The following is a 17,032-nucleotide window of genomic DNA, read 5'->3' as shown; positions in this document are numbered from 1 at the left end:
ATTTCGATCATCTGATTGCGTCCGTAGCACCAGCGTTCCCGGATAAGGCCACCTTTGAAACTGAGCAGCGGAAGGACGTGAGTTTGAATCCGTTATTCGTGATCGCACAAGCATCCACTCCGGAAAGCCGCTTTTGCGTCCGTGATGGTCTACTGTACAAGAAATCCATCTCCGGCACCGGTTCCCGCTTCCTGCTGGTGGTTCCAGAGGCACTACGGTCATCTGTTTTGTACGCCATGCATGATGACGCCACTTCAGGTCACCTCGGAACGACGCGCACTCTTCATCGTACCCAGGAACGCTTCTACTGGCCACGTATGCGCCAGTCAGTTGAGTTGTACGTGGCCAGTTGTGCGCAATGCCAGGCGCACAAATCTCTCTCAGCAGCTCCGGCCGGACATCTACAACCTGTGACGCCTCCCAGTTCTCCGTTCGAACAAATTGGCATTGACCTGGTGGGCCCTTTTCCGCGTTCATCGAAAGGCAACAGATGGATTGTGGTATGTGCTGACCATCTTACTCGGTACTGCGAGACTGCTGCCCTGCCATCCGCGACTGCTGGTCAAGTGTCGTCCTTCCTTCTCCATTCTATCATACTGCGTCATGGGCCCCCTCGCGTCATCATAAGTGACCGTGGACGTCAATTCACGGCAGACGTTGTCGAACAACTTCTCCGTAGGTGTGGCTCAGAGCTCAGACACTCGACGCCTTATCACCCGCAGACGAATGGTCTCGTCGAGCGAACAATTCGAACACTGGTGAATATGCTTTCTATGTACGTTGCTTCGAACCACAAGAACTGGGACGATGTCTTGCCGTTCGTCACATACGCGTTTAATACTTCCCAACATGAGACCACCGGCTACAGCCCGTTCTTCCTCCTCTATGTTCGACCCCCCCGTTATACTCTGGATACAATATTTTCCTTCTCTGATCGGGACCAATCAGAAATCTCCCTAGCAGAAACTCTTTGTCTCGCCGAAGAAGCTCGTCGTCTTGCTCGTTTACGTACAATAGCCTCGCAAGACAGATCGAAAGTTCGTTATGACAGCAAGCACCGGCAGGCCACATATATTCCGGGAGATCTCGTGTTGGTGTGGAAGCCTTTACGCAAACGTGGCTTGTGCCAAAAACTGCTCGCGCACTACATCGGACCTTTTGTTATCCTTGACCGCCTGAGCGCAGTCGACTACCGCATCGCACGTCTTACAGCTAGCGGGAGACGTTCCAGAAAGACAGAGGTCACGCATGTCGCTCGCCTGAAGCCTTTCAGTCAACGCGACACTGCATGAAACGCGCGGCGCGCTTTGTCTGCGAGGGGGGAAATGTTACGCCACGTATGTGCCGGACGAAGAAGGAAAAAGAAGCAAGAGGTGTGGAAGAAGAAGATCATCATCTGCCTGCGCCGATACGCCTCGTCCCTCGAACCGTGTATCAATAAACCCCCAGACGCCTACTGAGGTCGTAACAATATATATATATATATATATATATATATATATATATATATATATATATATATGAAGTATGAAATACTAGAAACAATTACCATTGTTTATCTGAATGGCCATTAGATTATGTTTTCAGTGGCTTCTAAGTCACGTAAGAGTGATACGAAGCGAAATTGCTGGCAAGTTAGCCACTGCAGAAGACAAAAATTTCACTTGACCCCAGTGCCCGTTTATTTCTCAGAAAGCAAGAAGGTTCTTGTTGAACTGTGCCACAAATTATGCAAAGACGCTTAGTTTGACAAAACTGCAAAGTCTTCACTCCTTTAGCAAATAGATTTTTCTCTCCGGTTTTCACCAATTCAAAAGATCGATAGACATTAGTTGACTGAAACTTCATTCCTTTCTTTTCGATGAAAAATCTGTTGCTAGTCAGCACTTCTGTGTCTCTTCTTTGGTATCGCCATCTTGAATTTGTACTGCACGTACTTCATCATCGATAGACCATTAGACACACTACTGCGCCATTTACGATTAGGTGTTGCAAACACATCTCACCCTTTATGTCACATAAAAGAAAAAAAAAACGTCCCCACACTGCGACCACTGTGATAATGTCGACGCGTCAGAGGAGCATGTTATAAAATGACCGCTATATGATGACCGAACAACGTGGCAAACTGAGTGATCGCTTCAAGCTACTCAACATACGGCCATTTACGATTGGAAAATACTTGAACCATGTCCACAATCGGATAATCAAAGTCGTGCAGTGAGCACCCTCCGTGACTTTTTACTGGACAGAAATCTGTCTTGAGTTCATATATACCTTACCACTATTTGTAAGGACTCTATCCGCGATGTGATCCCGATACATAAACTGGACTATGCTGTACATACTGTGCTCATTCATGCACTATAAGCCCTATAGTGAATATAGTATGTACATAGTGCAAGTGATTAATTTTTTTTCTTTTTTTATTGTTCCTATTTTTTGTTTATTTGTTTATCTTGTACAATACTGTCATGATCTTGGGATAGCTGGCACTAACGCGTATGCTTTTTTATGTTTTGTGAAATACAAAAAGTCACAGCTTTGCCGCTAACGCGAAGCAATGAACGCGATAGACACAGTTGGACAAGTCACGCGCAGAATGAAAAGCAGATCGAAACGTGCCCCGCGTTTCTCACGCACAATATACGCACGAAACGTACTCATAGGTACGAATACACGCGAATAAGCGTCTCATTTGTTACTTCACTGAGTCTGAAAAGTTCGTGCTTTTCGCGAATGGAGATTAATGATTGCAGTGACCTTTGTGCGCCCGGTAACTTCAGCAGAGTCGTTCCACGTAAAGGCCGAGGCCAGCCAAAACGTACAATTCCTCCCCTCCTCGCAACCGCGAGATAAGGGCGCGTGAGGAGCGTCGCTCCTCTTCTCTAAGCCGGGCAAACTACGCGTAGGAGATCAGAGCGGGTGCCGCTGGGCGATGTGGCGACGTGCGCTCATTGCGCCATCTTTCTGGTCATGCCAAAAACACAGAAGTGGTAAGTGGTATATTTAAATAGCTTGCCATTTGAGTGGTTTAGAACGTTATTTGGGGTTGCTCAGAGGTTAACGCCTCGCTCTCACGACGCAGAGGTCTCACGTTCGATTCCGTGCGCCGGAGTGTTTGTATTCTGTTTTTCTATCTTTCTTGCGTTTTCACATATACAGAAACGTATACATATGCAGTACATGACATCGACGCCGCCATTGACGCCAGCTGCAAAATCCAGCCAAGAGTGTTCATGTAATTGCTATCACAATAATAAGAAAAAAAAGCAGTCTTCAGTTAGTTTACTTGCAGCGCGCCAATATTGCCCTTCAAGGACAATAACTGACGACTTGCTACCAGCAAGCCCACATCGCTTCCTTTGTAAACGATGAAGCAGTGTTGTGACAACCCACTGACTGGTCCGTATTCCTAAGACTCCTTAAAGTGAACGATGTCACTGCTATTGCTGAGAGACACTTGATTGTGATTTGAGTGCTTCTATGTACTTGAAAATGACCTCGCCACAAGTCATTCGCGCCCGTCGTCTGTTTTACCCAACAATTCAGCAATTATAAAGAAAGTTTAATAAATTTTCGTTAATATGCTGGCCCGGGCACCACACTCTACTTTTCCTTGTGGCACTCACATCATCTTTCACAATTTATTTCTTACTTCATACTATCCAACACTCTTCAATCCACTCTACGACACCCCACCTGATTCTTCCGCCAAACAACATATTACTATTCTTTACTACTTTCTAAACCGTCTATAACTTTCTTCTCACCCACATCCTCTACCTTATCCTTCATCCAAATTTGAAACCTTAAACCTGCAGTACAGTAGAGGGGCAGGTGTGCCTCTCTTGGCCCCCCCCACATCCTGTCGGAACTGCAGTAAAATCCAGCCAGTGGAGCTGTGTTTTGCTGCTGGTAAGAACTAAGCCATATGGCTAAAATGGCAAGCTGAATTGCCGCGAAATATCGCCACCAAGCAGGACTAATAAATATACCGGCGGTCAAAACACTATTGGCACCGAGAAGTTGCAGTGCCGCCGACTGGTTGCATGCTTGGATGACGTCAGGGCAAGGATGCTTTGACGCTTCTCGTGGAGTGCCTGCATAACTTGTGCTCGCATCGTACCCTGTTCTGCTGTTGCCGATCGCTTTTCGCTTTACTCAAGCTTTAGGAGGATGACACAAACAGCATCGTTAAGGGCCCTATTAAAACGACGAAAAAGTCTTGTTCAGGACAATCACCAACAGTTACCGCGCTCCGCGGCACACACTTCGATCAGGTTTGTGTTGTCGCGCTGCTGAACTAGAGAATGGGTTGAATTCTCGACCGAAGCAGCCGCCTCCGGGCGTGAGTGAAGGGATAGAATATACCTGTGCTGGGGTACAAGGTTATTCTAGAACGTGTCCCGTATTCGAGTCGTGGTTTTTACACCATAGACGGCATAATCACATTGGCATTGCATTCGTCCCGAGCGTTTTTTTTTCGAAGGTATAATGTTTCCACTTCCGAAAGTTTGTAATCGTATCAGACACAAGCGCCTATCTGGCCACAGATATTTTTTTTGCCTGTGTATCTGCCTTTATGCACAACAGCAAAACCCATGCACTACTAATCTCCAAAGCGCTTGGTCGAGAATACTACCGCAGTTGTTGTATTTGTTTTCTTATGTACCAGCTCACTCGTCAGGCAGATTCATGTTTTCTAGCAGTAATTTAAAGGCTTCATCTCCCTAATAAACGAGTTGATGTTAATTGTGAAACCAGCATCGAACGAACGGCGCTTTTATACTCGTAAGTACAGGCTTAGATAGCCCACTCGCAAACTAATTTTCATTGCACTTTATTGCACCCGAGCTTCATTTCCTTGTATGTAAATATGATGTGCCACAACTGACCCGTACTCATTGAGGCGAAAACTGTTTAATTTTTATATGGACCACGTCACTGGGAGCACCATCAAAACAGTTCACAACGCTCATTGCAACTTTCAATCGGCATTATTAGCTTTGCCAAAGATGAATATCAATTGTGCTACCTCGTGAATCAAGTCTTACCGCTTGTGACGCCGTGTTTGATCATACTAGCAGTTCATGCAAATAAGATTATACTGCCACATGATTCTTGTGACTTGTTCTTTAGAGGAAATATTTACGGAATGCAAGTACGCTAACATTTCTGCGTTTCCCTGAACATTTTGTGTGTGGCTATACAATATTGTACAACATTCTGGATATATTGGGATGTTTTTATCCTACATTTTTATAAGGTCTCTTTCAACAAATAGCGCAGCTTTGTAAAATCACCCGGAAAATCTGCACAAAAACCACGATGTATAAGTTAAATTGAAAGCATTCTAATTTCATTTTTAATTCTACTGGACACATGTACTAATTGCGGAGTGCAAGCCAACTTGTAAACAAATTGGAATCTGCATTGTGAAGCCTTTTAGCGCCGATATTCTGGCGTAGGCTGTGCCAACAACAAATTCCTTGCAGTATTTCACCACCACTTTCGCAGTAAATCACCTGTTTCGATTAGAGCCTAAATGAGAATATGGAAACTTTCTGCAGCTCATAAAACTTTCGTCAGCAGTGTAAACAGCCGTTTTCTACATCACTAGATTTGCATCCCAAAAATGAGCTGTTATTACCGTCATAACAGCGGGAACACGGCGGGCGTAGAAAAAGGCGATACTAGGCCGCTGAGCAAGCGAGCCCTTGCCGCGAAGTCAATTCGCCCCGGATGCTGCACCACCAGTGTTCATTTTCGGGGCAAACAAGGTTTGAATTCAGCGTATTACTAATCAAAGATAAAAGAAAGCACACCGAGAGTTGGAAATCAACAGTTTTCAAGCTTCAGCATTTTCTCATAGTACAGTGACGGCCCATTTATTGAAAACTCTACTTTCATCTCAAAGAAACAACTAATCGAATGCAAGCATACTGGATAAGTCGAGTTCACCTAGTTTGTTTATACGTACCAGAAGAGAAACCGTGGTGGGTAGCGGGCCATGAAGGGCATGTAGAGCACTGAGCTCGTGCAGTCGACGCAGGCGAGTAAGAAGGCAAGCGCGATGAAGGCGACGCTGTGCTCGCCCACGGTGTGCCGCCAAAAGAACACCATCAGCACGCTCGCTGCCAGGCCCACGAACAGCGTCGCGTGCACCGAGGGACGGATCTGACAGGTAGATTGCATGGCTGGATTGAAGGCTTTGGATTTAAAGGTCTTGTCATTCACCAAAAATATCAATGATGCACTTGAGATGCACGTCTACACGGTCGTTTTGGCATTCGCATCAGTTAATGAATTAGAAAAATGGTGCTGCTACACACGAGTTGTGTAAAGTGCCTCAGCCAGTGCACGCATCGAGGTACCTAGTGTTGCGAAGACTGAGGACGCTGAGAAGCTGTTGGCGTTCTCCTCCTCGCTCCTCCTCGCTTTTGCATATGGAGTAGTGACCTTTTTGCTGCGCCGCTTCTCGGCGTGTAACTCCTAATAGGTCGAAAGCAGCGCAACATTGAGAGGGGCTAGAATAATATACATACTCTAATTTTGAGGACAGGTGTGCATGACAGCCTCGGGATACACCACTACCTACAGGTAAGCGATCGACTCCATATTCCATTATCCAAATTAAATTCTCTACCACTACGCAGCGCGACATGATGGTTTCTGTTACTTTTAAGTACGATTTAAAAATATAAACCCTACTCACACTGTGAAAAAATGCTAGACTCTGTGACTGTATTATATGGTATTTTTATTTCTACTAGGACGTAATCACACCTTCTGGTCAGTTGTCGGTTCTTAAACACAGCTCTCCTACTAAGAAGCACACGTACCACGTGATCAGGCACCAGTCATCGGCGTATAAGAGCGCGAAAGAAGCAACAACGTGGCGCAGACTTTCTATTAGGGCTAACAACATAGCCTATTTTTACGTCTGGTAGGCCTAAGACACCTCGGTGCCTCCAAAACGCGGCTTCAAGAAGGTCCCATTTCACATAACGAGGTGCTAGTCGCACCGAACAACACGGGGAAACTGTGTCACGGTGTGAGTGGCTGTTTGCGCGGAAAGCTTTCCTGGGCAGCAAAGCAAAGGCTACAGAGCCAAATTGCACGTATCATAGAGGTAATGATTATAGTACACGTTTTCTGCATGACATGTAAAAAGAAAATGCTCCTTCATTTTCCATATATAGATTTTTCAAGCAAAACATAGACACCAATCACATATTTGTTTGTATTTGTTTTACTTTATATCCCGCCACTTCGAGCTTTTTTGTAAGCAGAAAAAATCACGCCTTTTGGCCTTACTCTAAACACTTAGCGACGTCTGCTTCGAAATGCAACGCTCATTTCACGCACCCGTTACATTCTATGGTAGAGTGAAACACGCACCTAACCAGACTATTTCACGTAGCTTTCCCTTCATTGACCCGAAAAATTGCCCGCGAGTATATAAGAATTCGAAATAGCACTCGTCGTAGCCGACTTAGGGTGGCAGCACCTGCGCATGGAGCTGTGACAACGGCCAGACGAGAGTATTGTGAGGCCCTCATGAGACGAAGGCGTTTCTATTATACATAAATGTTTAAGGTACAACACAGGTCACTTTTGACACGAGAGAGAGATATACAGAGATATATTTATATTTCGCGGTGTACTATCAGCGTCAAATAAAACCCGAACAGCGGCAAACTTTCGCTATGGTAAAGTGCATGCCGTCCAGTTATCACGACTGATAGGCACCCGCATCCTGTTAGGCAGCACTACGCATACATGCGTGCCAGCCCATGGTGATAAGTGGACGGCGTGCACTGTACTATTCCGAAGGCTTGCCGATTTTCGGGTTTCACTCGACGTCGATAGTACATCAACTATACTGAATACATTTTGTACAAATGTGCCTACGCGAAGCCATTTCCACTACAATAGTTTAGCTGTTGATACCGAAAGCCAGTACACAAGAATCACTAGATTTTGTCCTAAGTGACCATTTTGCATAAAATTAGTTGCTATCAAGGAGGTAGAAATAAATCTTGTTGGAGTCTAGGCCACCTAAACATACCAATAAAAAATTGGGGGACCCTTAAGCTTCGCCTTTTAGAGTTGAACGCGATAGCGAAATGTGGCCCCTAGTGCACCCTGGAACCGCTAAATGTATACTTGTTCATATTGTCACGAGGTCGCGACGTATCCTAAGACAGACTTTGCGTTGGAATTTAACTGTTTATTTGGGCGAACCTGCGCCTGGTAAACGGAAAGTCCGATTACAGTAGCAGTCTTGGACTGATAGCGGCAAACGGAGCGTCCACCGTCGATAAACTACTGACAAGCGGCGAAGCGCGTCGGCATTTACACTCTTGCCGTCGAATGTTCTAGCGTTATCGCTGGTGGTGGCGTAGGTTACAGAATAATCTGTACAGTTCGCAGAGTAGGCGTAAACTTATCGGAATGATCTACTACAGTCCGGAAGCTTCTCGAAAACTGCAGCCGTGGTTTGCGCTGAGAATTGTGTAGTGTTTTGGGACGATAACAAAACCTAGGGAAATGGAATGTGGCATTGCTTCCCTCTGAAAACGGCCTCTTCCCGATGCTTTAACTAAAGATAAAGGTACAACAATAATGCAAGAAAGTAGAATGAATAAATTACGATACAATATTAATAATAAAGAACTTTGTTTCAGTTTGTCAACGCGCATGAAACGGCTTGAGGCGCGATACTTGGACGACCTCAGGTCGCGATCGGCGTCATTGAGAGTTTGTGATGCCGTCGGGGACAACCTCGTAATCAAGTGGGCCGATACGTCGAACCAACCTGTACGGTCCGAAGTACTGTCGCAGAAGCTTTTCGCTTAGTCCACGTTGGCGTATCGGCGTCCACACCCAAACACGTTCACCGGGCTGGTATTCCACGAAGCGTCGTCGAAGATTGTAACGGCGGCTGTCGGTCGTCTGTTGATTCTTGATACGGAGACGCGCAAGTTGTCGGGCTTCTTCGGGGCGCGTTGAAGGTACGCACTCACATCAAGGTTTTCTTCGTCGGTGACGTTAGGTAACATGGCATCGAGCGTCATTGCCGGGATCCTTCCGTAGACCGATTTGTATGGAGATATCTGCGTCGTCTTCTGCACCGCCATGTTGTATGCGAAGGTCACTTACGGAAGAATGGCGACCCACGTCTTGTGTTCGACATCGACGTACATTGCCAGCATGTCGGCGATCGTCTTATTAAACCGCTCAGTGAGGCCGTTGGTCTGTGGGTGGTACGCTGTCATCCGGTGGTGGTTTGTCTGGCTGTATGCCAAGATCGCTTGAGTTAAGTCGGCAGCAAATGCCGTTCATCTGTCGGTGATAAGGACCTCCGGGGCACCGTGACGTAGGACGATATTTTTGACGAAGAACTTAGCTACCTCAGATGCACTGCCTTTGGCAAGGGCTTTTGTCTCGGCGTAGCGGGTGAGGTAGTCGGTAGCTACCACGATCCACTTGTTTCCGCAAGCCGACGTCGGGAACGGCCCCAGTAGGTCCATACCAATCTGCTGAAAAGGTCGGCAAGGTGGCTCAATTGGCTGCAGAAGTCCCGCTGGCCTTGTAGGCTGTGCCTTGCTTCACTGACAGTCCCGGCATGTCCTCACATAACGAGTGACGTCGGCGGTAAGACGTGACCAGTAGTACATTTTTTGTATCCTCACGAGCGTGCGCGAAACACCAAGGTGCCCTGCCGTCGGATCGTCGTGCAGGGTCTGCAGGAGTTCTGGTAGCAGAGCTGAAGGCACCACAAAAAGGTACTTAGCTCGAAGCGGTGAAAAGTTTTTCTTTTGTAGAAGACCGTTTCGCAGGAAGAACGACGCAAGTGCGCGCTTGAATACCTTCGGGACTTCGGCGGTCCTGCCTTCGAGGTATTCTATTAGGGCCTTGAGTTCCGGGTCGGCCCACTGTTGTTCAGCGAAATCGTCGGTAGTTATCGTTCCCAAGAAGTAGTCGTCATCCGTGTCGTCGGGTGGTGGTTGGTCGACAGGCGCACGAGAGAGACAGTCGGCGTGGGAGTCTTTCTTGCTGGACTTGTAAATGACAGTAAGGTCATATTCTTGAAACCTCAGGCTCCATCGTGCGAGGCGACCTGAAGGGTCCTTCAAGGTGGCTAGCCAACACAAGGCGTGGTGGTCGCTCACGACTTTAAAGGGCCTGCCGTAGAGGTAGGGGCGAAATTTCGACGTAGCCCAGATGATGGTGAGGCACTCCTTTTCTGTTGTGGAATAATTGGCTTCTGCTTTGGATAGTAATCAGCTGGCGTAACTAATAGTCCTTTCAAGTCCGTCAGCCTTCTGCACAATCACGGCGCCAAGACCTACGCTGCTTGCGTCAGTGTGTATTTCTGTCTCGGTGAATTCGTCGAAATGGGCAAGTAACGGAGGCGTCTGGAGGCGATGTTTAAGCTCCTGGAAAGCGTGTTCCTGCGCCATTTGCCACTTGAACTCCACGTCGGCCTTGGTAAGGTTAGTGAGAGAATCGGCGATACGGGCGAAATGTTTCACGAACCGCCTATAATAGGCGCACAGGCCCAGAAATCGGCGCACTGCCTTCTTGTCAGTGGGCGGCGTGAAGCCGGCGATGGCGGCTGTTTTCCGTGGATCGGGACAAACTCAAGACTTGCTAATAACATGCCCCAGAAGCAAGAGCTCCTCTTACGAAATTCTGCACTTTTCTGGCTTCAGTGTGAGTTCTGACGTCTTGATGGCTTGAAGTACAGCCTCAAGGCGCCGAAGATGCTCGTCGAAACTCGAGAAAAACATGACGACGTCATCCGAGTAAACTAAGAAAGTCTCAATCCTGCCAGTACTGTATCCATAACGCGTTGAAAAGTTGCAAGCGCTGAGCAAAGAACGAAGGGCATCACCTTAAACTCGAAGAGACCGTCCGGTGTTATAAACGCCGTCTTCTCTCGGTCTCTTTCGTCGACTTCGATTTGACAATAGCCAGTCGTGAGGTCCATTGACGAAAAGTATTTGGCGTTATGGAGCCGATCAAGTGCGTCGTCTATTGGTGGGAGAGGATACACGTCCTTTCTTGTGATTTTGTTCAGGTGGCGATAATTGACGCAGAAATGTAGGGTCCCATCCTTTTTCTTCACTAACACCACGGGGGATGCCCATGGGCTCTTGGACGGCTGGATAATGTCATCCCGCAGCATTTCATCAACTTGTCTCATCATGGCCTCACGTTCTCACGTCGAAACCCTGTACGGACTCTGAAGGAGTGGTCTGGAATTTACTTCGGTTATGATGTGATGTTTCGTGATTGGGGTCTGCCGAATTTTTGATGACGACGAAAAGCAATCTTCGTATTGCAGGAATAGGGCCTCGAGCTGTTCTTGCTTATGGTTCGGAAGCCTGGAATTGACATCGAAAGCTATGGGAGGGGCTTGGTTCCTCTGAGCAGGTTCCACAGAATCGGCGAGGGCGAAAGCACTGGTGGCGTTCACAATTTCTTCGATGTATGCGACCGTTGTTCTTTTGTTCACATGTTTGTACTCATTGCTGAAATTCGTGAGCATAACCGTTGCTTTGCCTCCCCGCAGCTCTGCAATTCTTCTTGCGACGCAAATATTTCGGGTGACCAACAGATGCTGACTGTTTAAAACGACGCCTTCCAAGTCAGGTGATTTAGGAACGCCGACTGAAATAATGACGCTTGAGTGAGGCGGAATGGTGACTTGTTCTTCCAGCCCATTCAAGGCTTGATTTCCAACGGCGTGCGCGGTGGTAGTGCTTCTTCTGTGGATAACGTTATCGACTTTGTTATTAGGTTGATTACAGCACCATGGAGGCATAAGAAGTCCATGCCAAGGACGACATCTCTCGAGAAACGCTGCAGGACTACGAAGCCTGTAGGATAAATATGGCCGTTAATGGCGACTCTCGCTGTGCAGCTTCCTGCAGGCGTCACGAGATGACCTCCGGCTGTGCGGATTACAGGGCTTTCCCAAGCTGTCCTAACTTTCTTTAACTTCACGGTGAACGACTCACTGATGACGGAGTAGTCGGCTCCAGTATCGACGAGAGCGGTCACAGTGTGGCCATCGATAAGAACGCCGAGGTTGCTAGTTCGCCGTCGCATTACAGTTAGGGCGTGGCGTCGGGCCACGGCTGCGTCGGCTTGTTCCGCTGCTTCCATGTTGCGTCGTCAGGTCACCTTCGGTAAGTGAGGTTTCACTGTCAGAGCTTTGCCTGGTTGGCGTTGGGGTCGGGAAGCTCCGTCGCGGCGTCGTCGTCGTAGGTTCTTCAGTAGTTCGTCGCACATAAACCGCACTTCCATCGGTTGCTGCCCTTAGTTTGCCAAATACGGGCAAAGAGACCGGTCCCACGTTGGGCCAGAGTACTGCCGGTGGTGCGGTGACGTGTGGCGGCTGGACGACGGCGAACGGGAAGGGCTTCGTGGTGTCCACTGAGTTCCTGTCAGGTAGTCGGCGATGTCACGTGGCCGTTCCCCTGGCTGTGGGCGCAGTGCGTTGACGGCGAAGCCACGCAGTCCCATCTGTCGGTACTGGCAACGTCGGTACGTGTGTCCGGCCTCGCCACAGTGGTAGCAGAGCGGGCGGTGGTCAGGGGTTCGCCAGACGTCAGTCTTCCTCGGTGCACTGCGCTGGGCCGCTGGCGAACGATAAGACGTCGGCGGGGGTGGTGGCGGCGGTGGCGTTTGGCGACGAAAGTGCGATGAGGCAGTGTTTTGGCGTGCGCGTGGAAGAGGGGCGTGGCGGCGGGCTGCAGCAGCATATCTCATGCCTTGCAGCTGAGGCTCTTGAGGCTGAGAAACGCCCAGCGATTGCTGGATCTCCTGGCGTACGACGTCCGCGATGGATACCATGTGAGGCGGCGCTGAAGGAAGTAATTTTCACAGCTCTTCTTGCACGATAGCTCGGATCGTCTCACGCAAGTCAGTGGTTCCAAGCGCTTTAATGCCGGCGTAGCTTGTAGACAAGAAGCTACGGTTATATAGCGGCGTGCGCATCTTGAGCGTCTTCTCTATCGTAGATGCTTCTGAAATGGATTTGGCGACCGTCTTTGGCGGATTTCTGATCAGCCCGGCGAAGAGTTCCTGCTTTACACCGCGCATGAGCAGACGGACTTTGTTCTCCTCGGACATGTCGGAGTCAGCGTGGCGGAAATGCTTAATCATATCTTCTGTGAATAGCACCACGTTTTCGTTGGGCATCTGCATGCGGGTTTCGAGAAGAGCTGCGGCCTTCTCTTTGCGCACCACACTTGCGAAAGTAGTGAGAAACCTGGCACGAAAGACGTCCCACGTTGTAAGGCTTCGCTCTTGATTCTCGAACCCGGTCCGAGCAGCATCTTCTAAGGCGAAATACACATGCAGGAGCTTGTCATCGTCTGTCCAGTCATTTAAGGCGGCGACGCGGTCGAATCTTTCGATCCAGCTTTCCGGGTGTTCCAGTGGCGAACCGCGGGATGTTGGCGGCTCTTTGGGTTGCCGGAGCAGGAGTGGTGCAGACTGCACGGGGGCGGTAATGGTTGCAGTAGTTGATGTCGGGATCCGGGTCTGCCTGGCTGCTTCAGGAAGGGGCCCGTACACTGGTTGTAGTCCCCTCTGCCTGCGGCTTGTTCGCTGTTCAGGGTGAGCGTCCGTGTCTTCTTTGCCACTTGGGCTGGGGTCGCGGCTTGAAGGGGGCGTCTGGAACATCAAAGAAGCAGCACGTCCTACAGATGTCACGGGGTCGTGACGTGGCCTAAGACAGGACACTGCGCTGGAATGTAACTGTTTATATGGGCGAACCTGTGCCCGGTAAACGAAAAGTCCGATTACATTAGCAGTCTTTGACTGATACAAAGAGAAGTTTATTAACTTCAAACTAAAAAAAACTCTTTATATCATTTTATGCATACAGTGCTTGTTTAGACCCCCTCTTGTGCACTATGGGGCATACAAACTCCATTATGCATAGAGGAAACTAGCGGCACATACGCACACACACACACACACACACACACGCATATATATATATATATATATATATATATATATATATATATATATATATATATATATATATATATATAGATATATATATTTATATATATATATATATACATATATATATATACAAGTTTATGCTAAACTACGCACACATTTGTAAAAAATACACAAATATATATTTACAATCATATATACATATAATATATACAACAGATCGTGAACATGGGTAGGCATATTTACAATACTTCGACTGGCGCTATACATAAACTTGTAACACAATGTTTTGGGGAGAGGGGGTTAGTATAGGGATTATGGGGGTGCGAAGTTTCGCACCTCTGACGAAAAAAACTTTGTGTGCCAGCGACGAAGAAACTGGTCCTCCCCACCAGCTTCCAGTTGCTTGGCCAACTACTGCACTATTTTCTGCCTGATCATGGCTAGTGCTGGGTAGGCCGCGCTCACTGGGGTGTTCTTTACCTCAGCAAGGCACCGGCGTTTCCAAATCACAAAGAGTGTGATGGCAACCATTAGCCTTGCGAAGCAGCCCTTATTCCTTTCGAGGGCCGGGGGAGGGCGGATGCTGAAGCACCTCGCAACCAGGCGCCATACCGACTTGGCCGCCCCGCATTCTAACAACGCGTGGGAGATCGTTTCCTCAGCGCGGCATTCAGGACACTGGCTATTCGGCGTGATGCCGAAACGGTGCAGGTGATGTCTCGTGGACAAAACTTGCCACTTGCGCTTTTACTCGAAGTCATGTACTTCGCGCGGTCGTACTTATTGCTTTTTTGTTTGCACAGTCCTAGGCTTTTGATCTGCTCCTTTTTTTTTTTGGACAACTGGTTTTCTGTTATCGCTTCTACGATTCGGGCGGGTGAATCCTTGTCAATGTAGCAGTTCGGGGCTTCTTTTTCTATGATCTTTGTCGTAGTTGCCGCCATCCAGTAAAAGTGTGAGTGCGCTTCCGCGCGCGGGCCAGTGTGTTTGTGGTTTTCCGTATAGTGCGTGATAGTGCTTGTCCAGTAGTTGATTAGATTCTTTCCAACGTAACTCGCTGCGTAATAAAGCATGCGGGTAATCTTGAGGGCCAGTATCTGGCTGGCCATTTGTACGTGTGGGAGGCCGAGGCCACCTTTGTCCTCGGGTAGTTGAAGGAGGTGTCGCTTGACTGGTGCCGGTTTCCCTTCCCATAGCAAATCGGTGATCACGGCGTTCAGTTGGCTCGCGGTTTTCCTAGGAATCACCGCTACCCCACTGGCGTAGAACGCAAACGCGCAAACGGTGGTCCTTGCTGCCAGTGCTTTTTCACGTAACGTAAGGTTTAGGAGGCGAATGCGGTCGGCTGCCTGCTTTGCCCTCTCGAGGGCTCTCTGCCACGTGGCTGGTGCCACCCCTTCACTAGAGAAGTAGATTCCCAGTACTTTAACGATGGACACCACTTCAATGTTTCCTAGGGCTTCTCTGGGGAAAGTTCCAAATTGCATCGCCTTGCTCTTGTCCGCATTTATCACCGCTCCGGATGCCTGCGCGTATCTTGTGAACGTCGCACTGAAGGCTTGGAGGCTGCTTTCATCCCGAACAAACAGGGAAATGTCGTCCGCGTATGCCAGCACTTTCACCTGCTCCTGGCCCGTCAGTGGGAATCTCCGAATGCCTTCATACGCAATAACGCTTGTGATCAGTGGCTCGCACGACATGACAAAAAAGGTCGGGCCCATTGGGCATCCTTGCCTTATGCCTCTGCTACACTTGAATGCCGGCGTCATGACTCCGTTTATCACAACGGTGCAGGTTAGGTCCTCGTACAAAGTTTTTGCCAGTTTTATAAAACTTGCCGGTAAGCCAAACTCCTGCATCACGTCGAAGAGGTAATGGTGTCGTACCCTGTCAAAAGCTTTAGCTTGGTCTAGGGAAATAAAAACACCATTGAAACCTCTTGATGTCACGTATTCGAAATAGTCACGAATCACTGTGAGGTTCGCAAAAAAAGCGACCTTTCTGGAATCGCGCACGTTTGGTACGGGCTAATGATGTCCAGTAACAGGAGCTTGAGCCTGTTGTTCAGTGTAGTGGCTACCAGCTTGTAATCGGTGTTCAAAAGCGTGATTGGACGCCACGCCGTGGGCTCGTTTGGTTGTGCACCCTCTTTTTGTAGTAAGACAGTTTTACCCACTCCGTAGAAGTCGGGTTTCTTAAAGGACCTGAAGATCGCATTCACCATTGCGAGCAAGGGCTCTTCGAGAACTTCGAGAAAAGTCACATAGAAGGCGGCAGTCAGACCATCAGCGCCTGGGGCAGAATTGGCGGTCATGCTTCTTATGGCTTCGGAAAGCTCTGCAAGGGAGACTTCAGCGCTGAGGGTTGCTGGCTCCTCCTCCTCCTTAATTCGCTGCAGATGTTTGCAAAGTTCTTTGACATGGTCGGATCCCCGATTGGTGTCTATTGTTTCGGTGTCTTGGAACTGTATGCTGAAGTACTCTCTTCTGCTGGGTCGTTGGTTACAGAACCAATTTCTGCTGGGTCGTTGGTTACAGAACCGTCTAAGCGCTTTCCCTCCGTAATTTGCAAACAGCCATTTCCACGTACTTCCCTCACATCAACTCCGGTTGCCGTGCCCAGCAGTTCATGCTCACTTCTAGGTCGCCTCATGGTATCTCTGAGGAGTTGGTTGTATTGCTCCTCGAGCGAGGTCAGGTACTCTGTTGTACATGAGGTCAATGTGTCGGCTGCCTTGATGATCTGCATCCGGCAAAGAAGTTCTTTCATCTTTTGTGTATGACGTCTTTTACTGGCTTTGCCTTCTTTTTGTAACAGGGCCTTCCATACTTCCTTAAGTTTATCCCACAGAGAGGGGTAATATGTCCGGCATTTTCTACTGATGCGCTGATGGCAGCTTTCAAGTTTTCTACGCAAGTCTCATCGTTCAGCAGCTCAGAATCTATTCTCCAGCTATTGTTATCAGAGTGCGGGCCGGGGGATCCCTTTACCATCGTGACGAGCGGGATATGATCCGTCTTCTCTTTCAGGTTGG

At 48.4% G+C, this 17,032-nt stretch overlaps 1 protein-coding gene across 4 annotated transcripts in view; it reads right to left on the bottom strand.

The window, feature by feature from the left end:
- The window catches only part of LOC119178736 (riboflavin transporter 2), a 236,943-nt gene that overhangs the window by 89,347 nt on the left and 130,564 nt on the right, over window positions 1–17,032 (bottom strand). For all 4 annotated transcript variants that reach the window (XM_075875054.1, XM_075875090.1, XM_075874958.1 and 1 more), the window contains exon 3: window positions 5,984–6,180. In XM_075875054.1, coding sequence (XP_075731169.1) covers window positions 5,984–6,180 — 197 coding nt within the window. The remainder of the gene's footprint in view (window positions 1–5,983; window positions 6,181–17,032) is intronic.

The sequence above is a fragment of the Rhipicephalus microplus genome, chromosome 1 (genome assembly GCF_043290135.1).
Source record: "Rhipicephalus microplus isolate Deutch F79 chromosome 1, USDA_Rmic, whole genome shotgun sequence".
NCBI classification, from domain to species: domain Eukaryota; kingdom Metazoa; phylum Arthropoda; class Arachnida; order Ixodida; family Ixodidae; genus Rhipicephalus; species Rhipicephalus microplus.
Note: the sequence above shows the minus strand (reverse complement) of the source record. Positions and strands in the feature narration are given on the sequence as shown.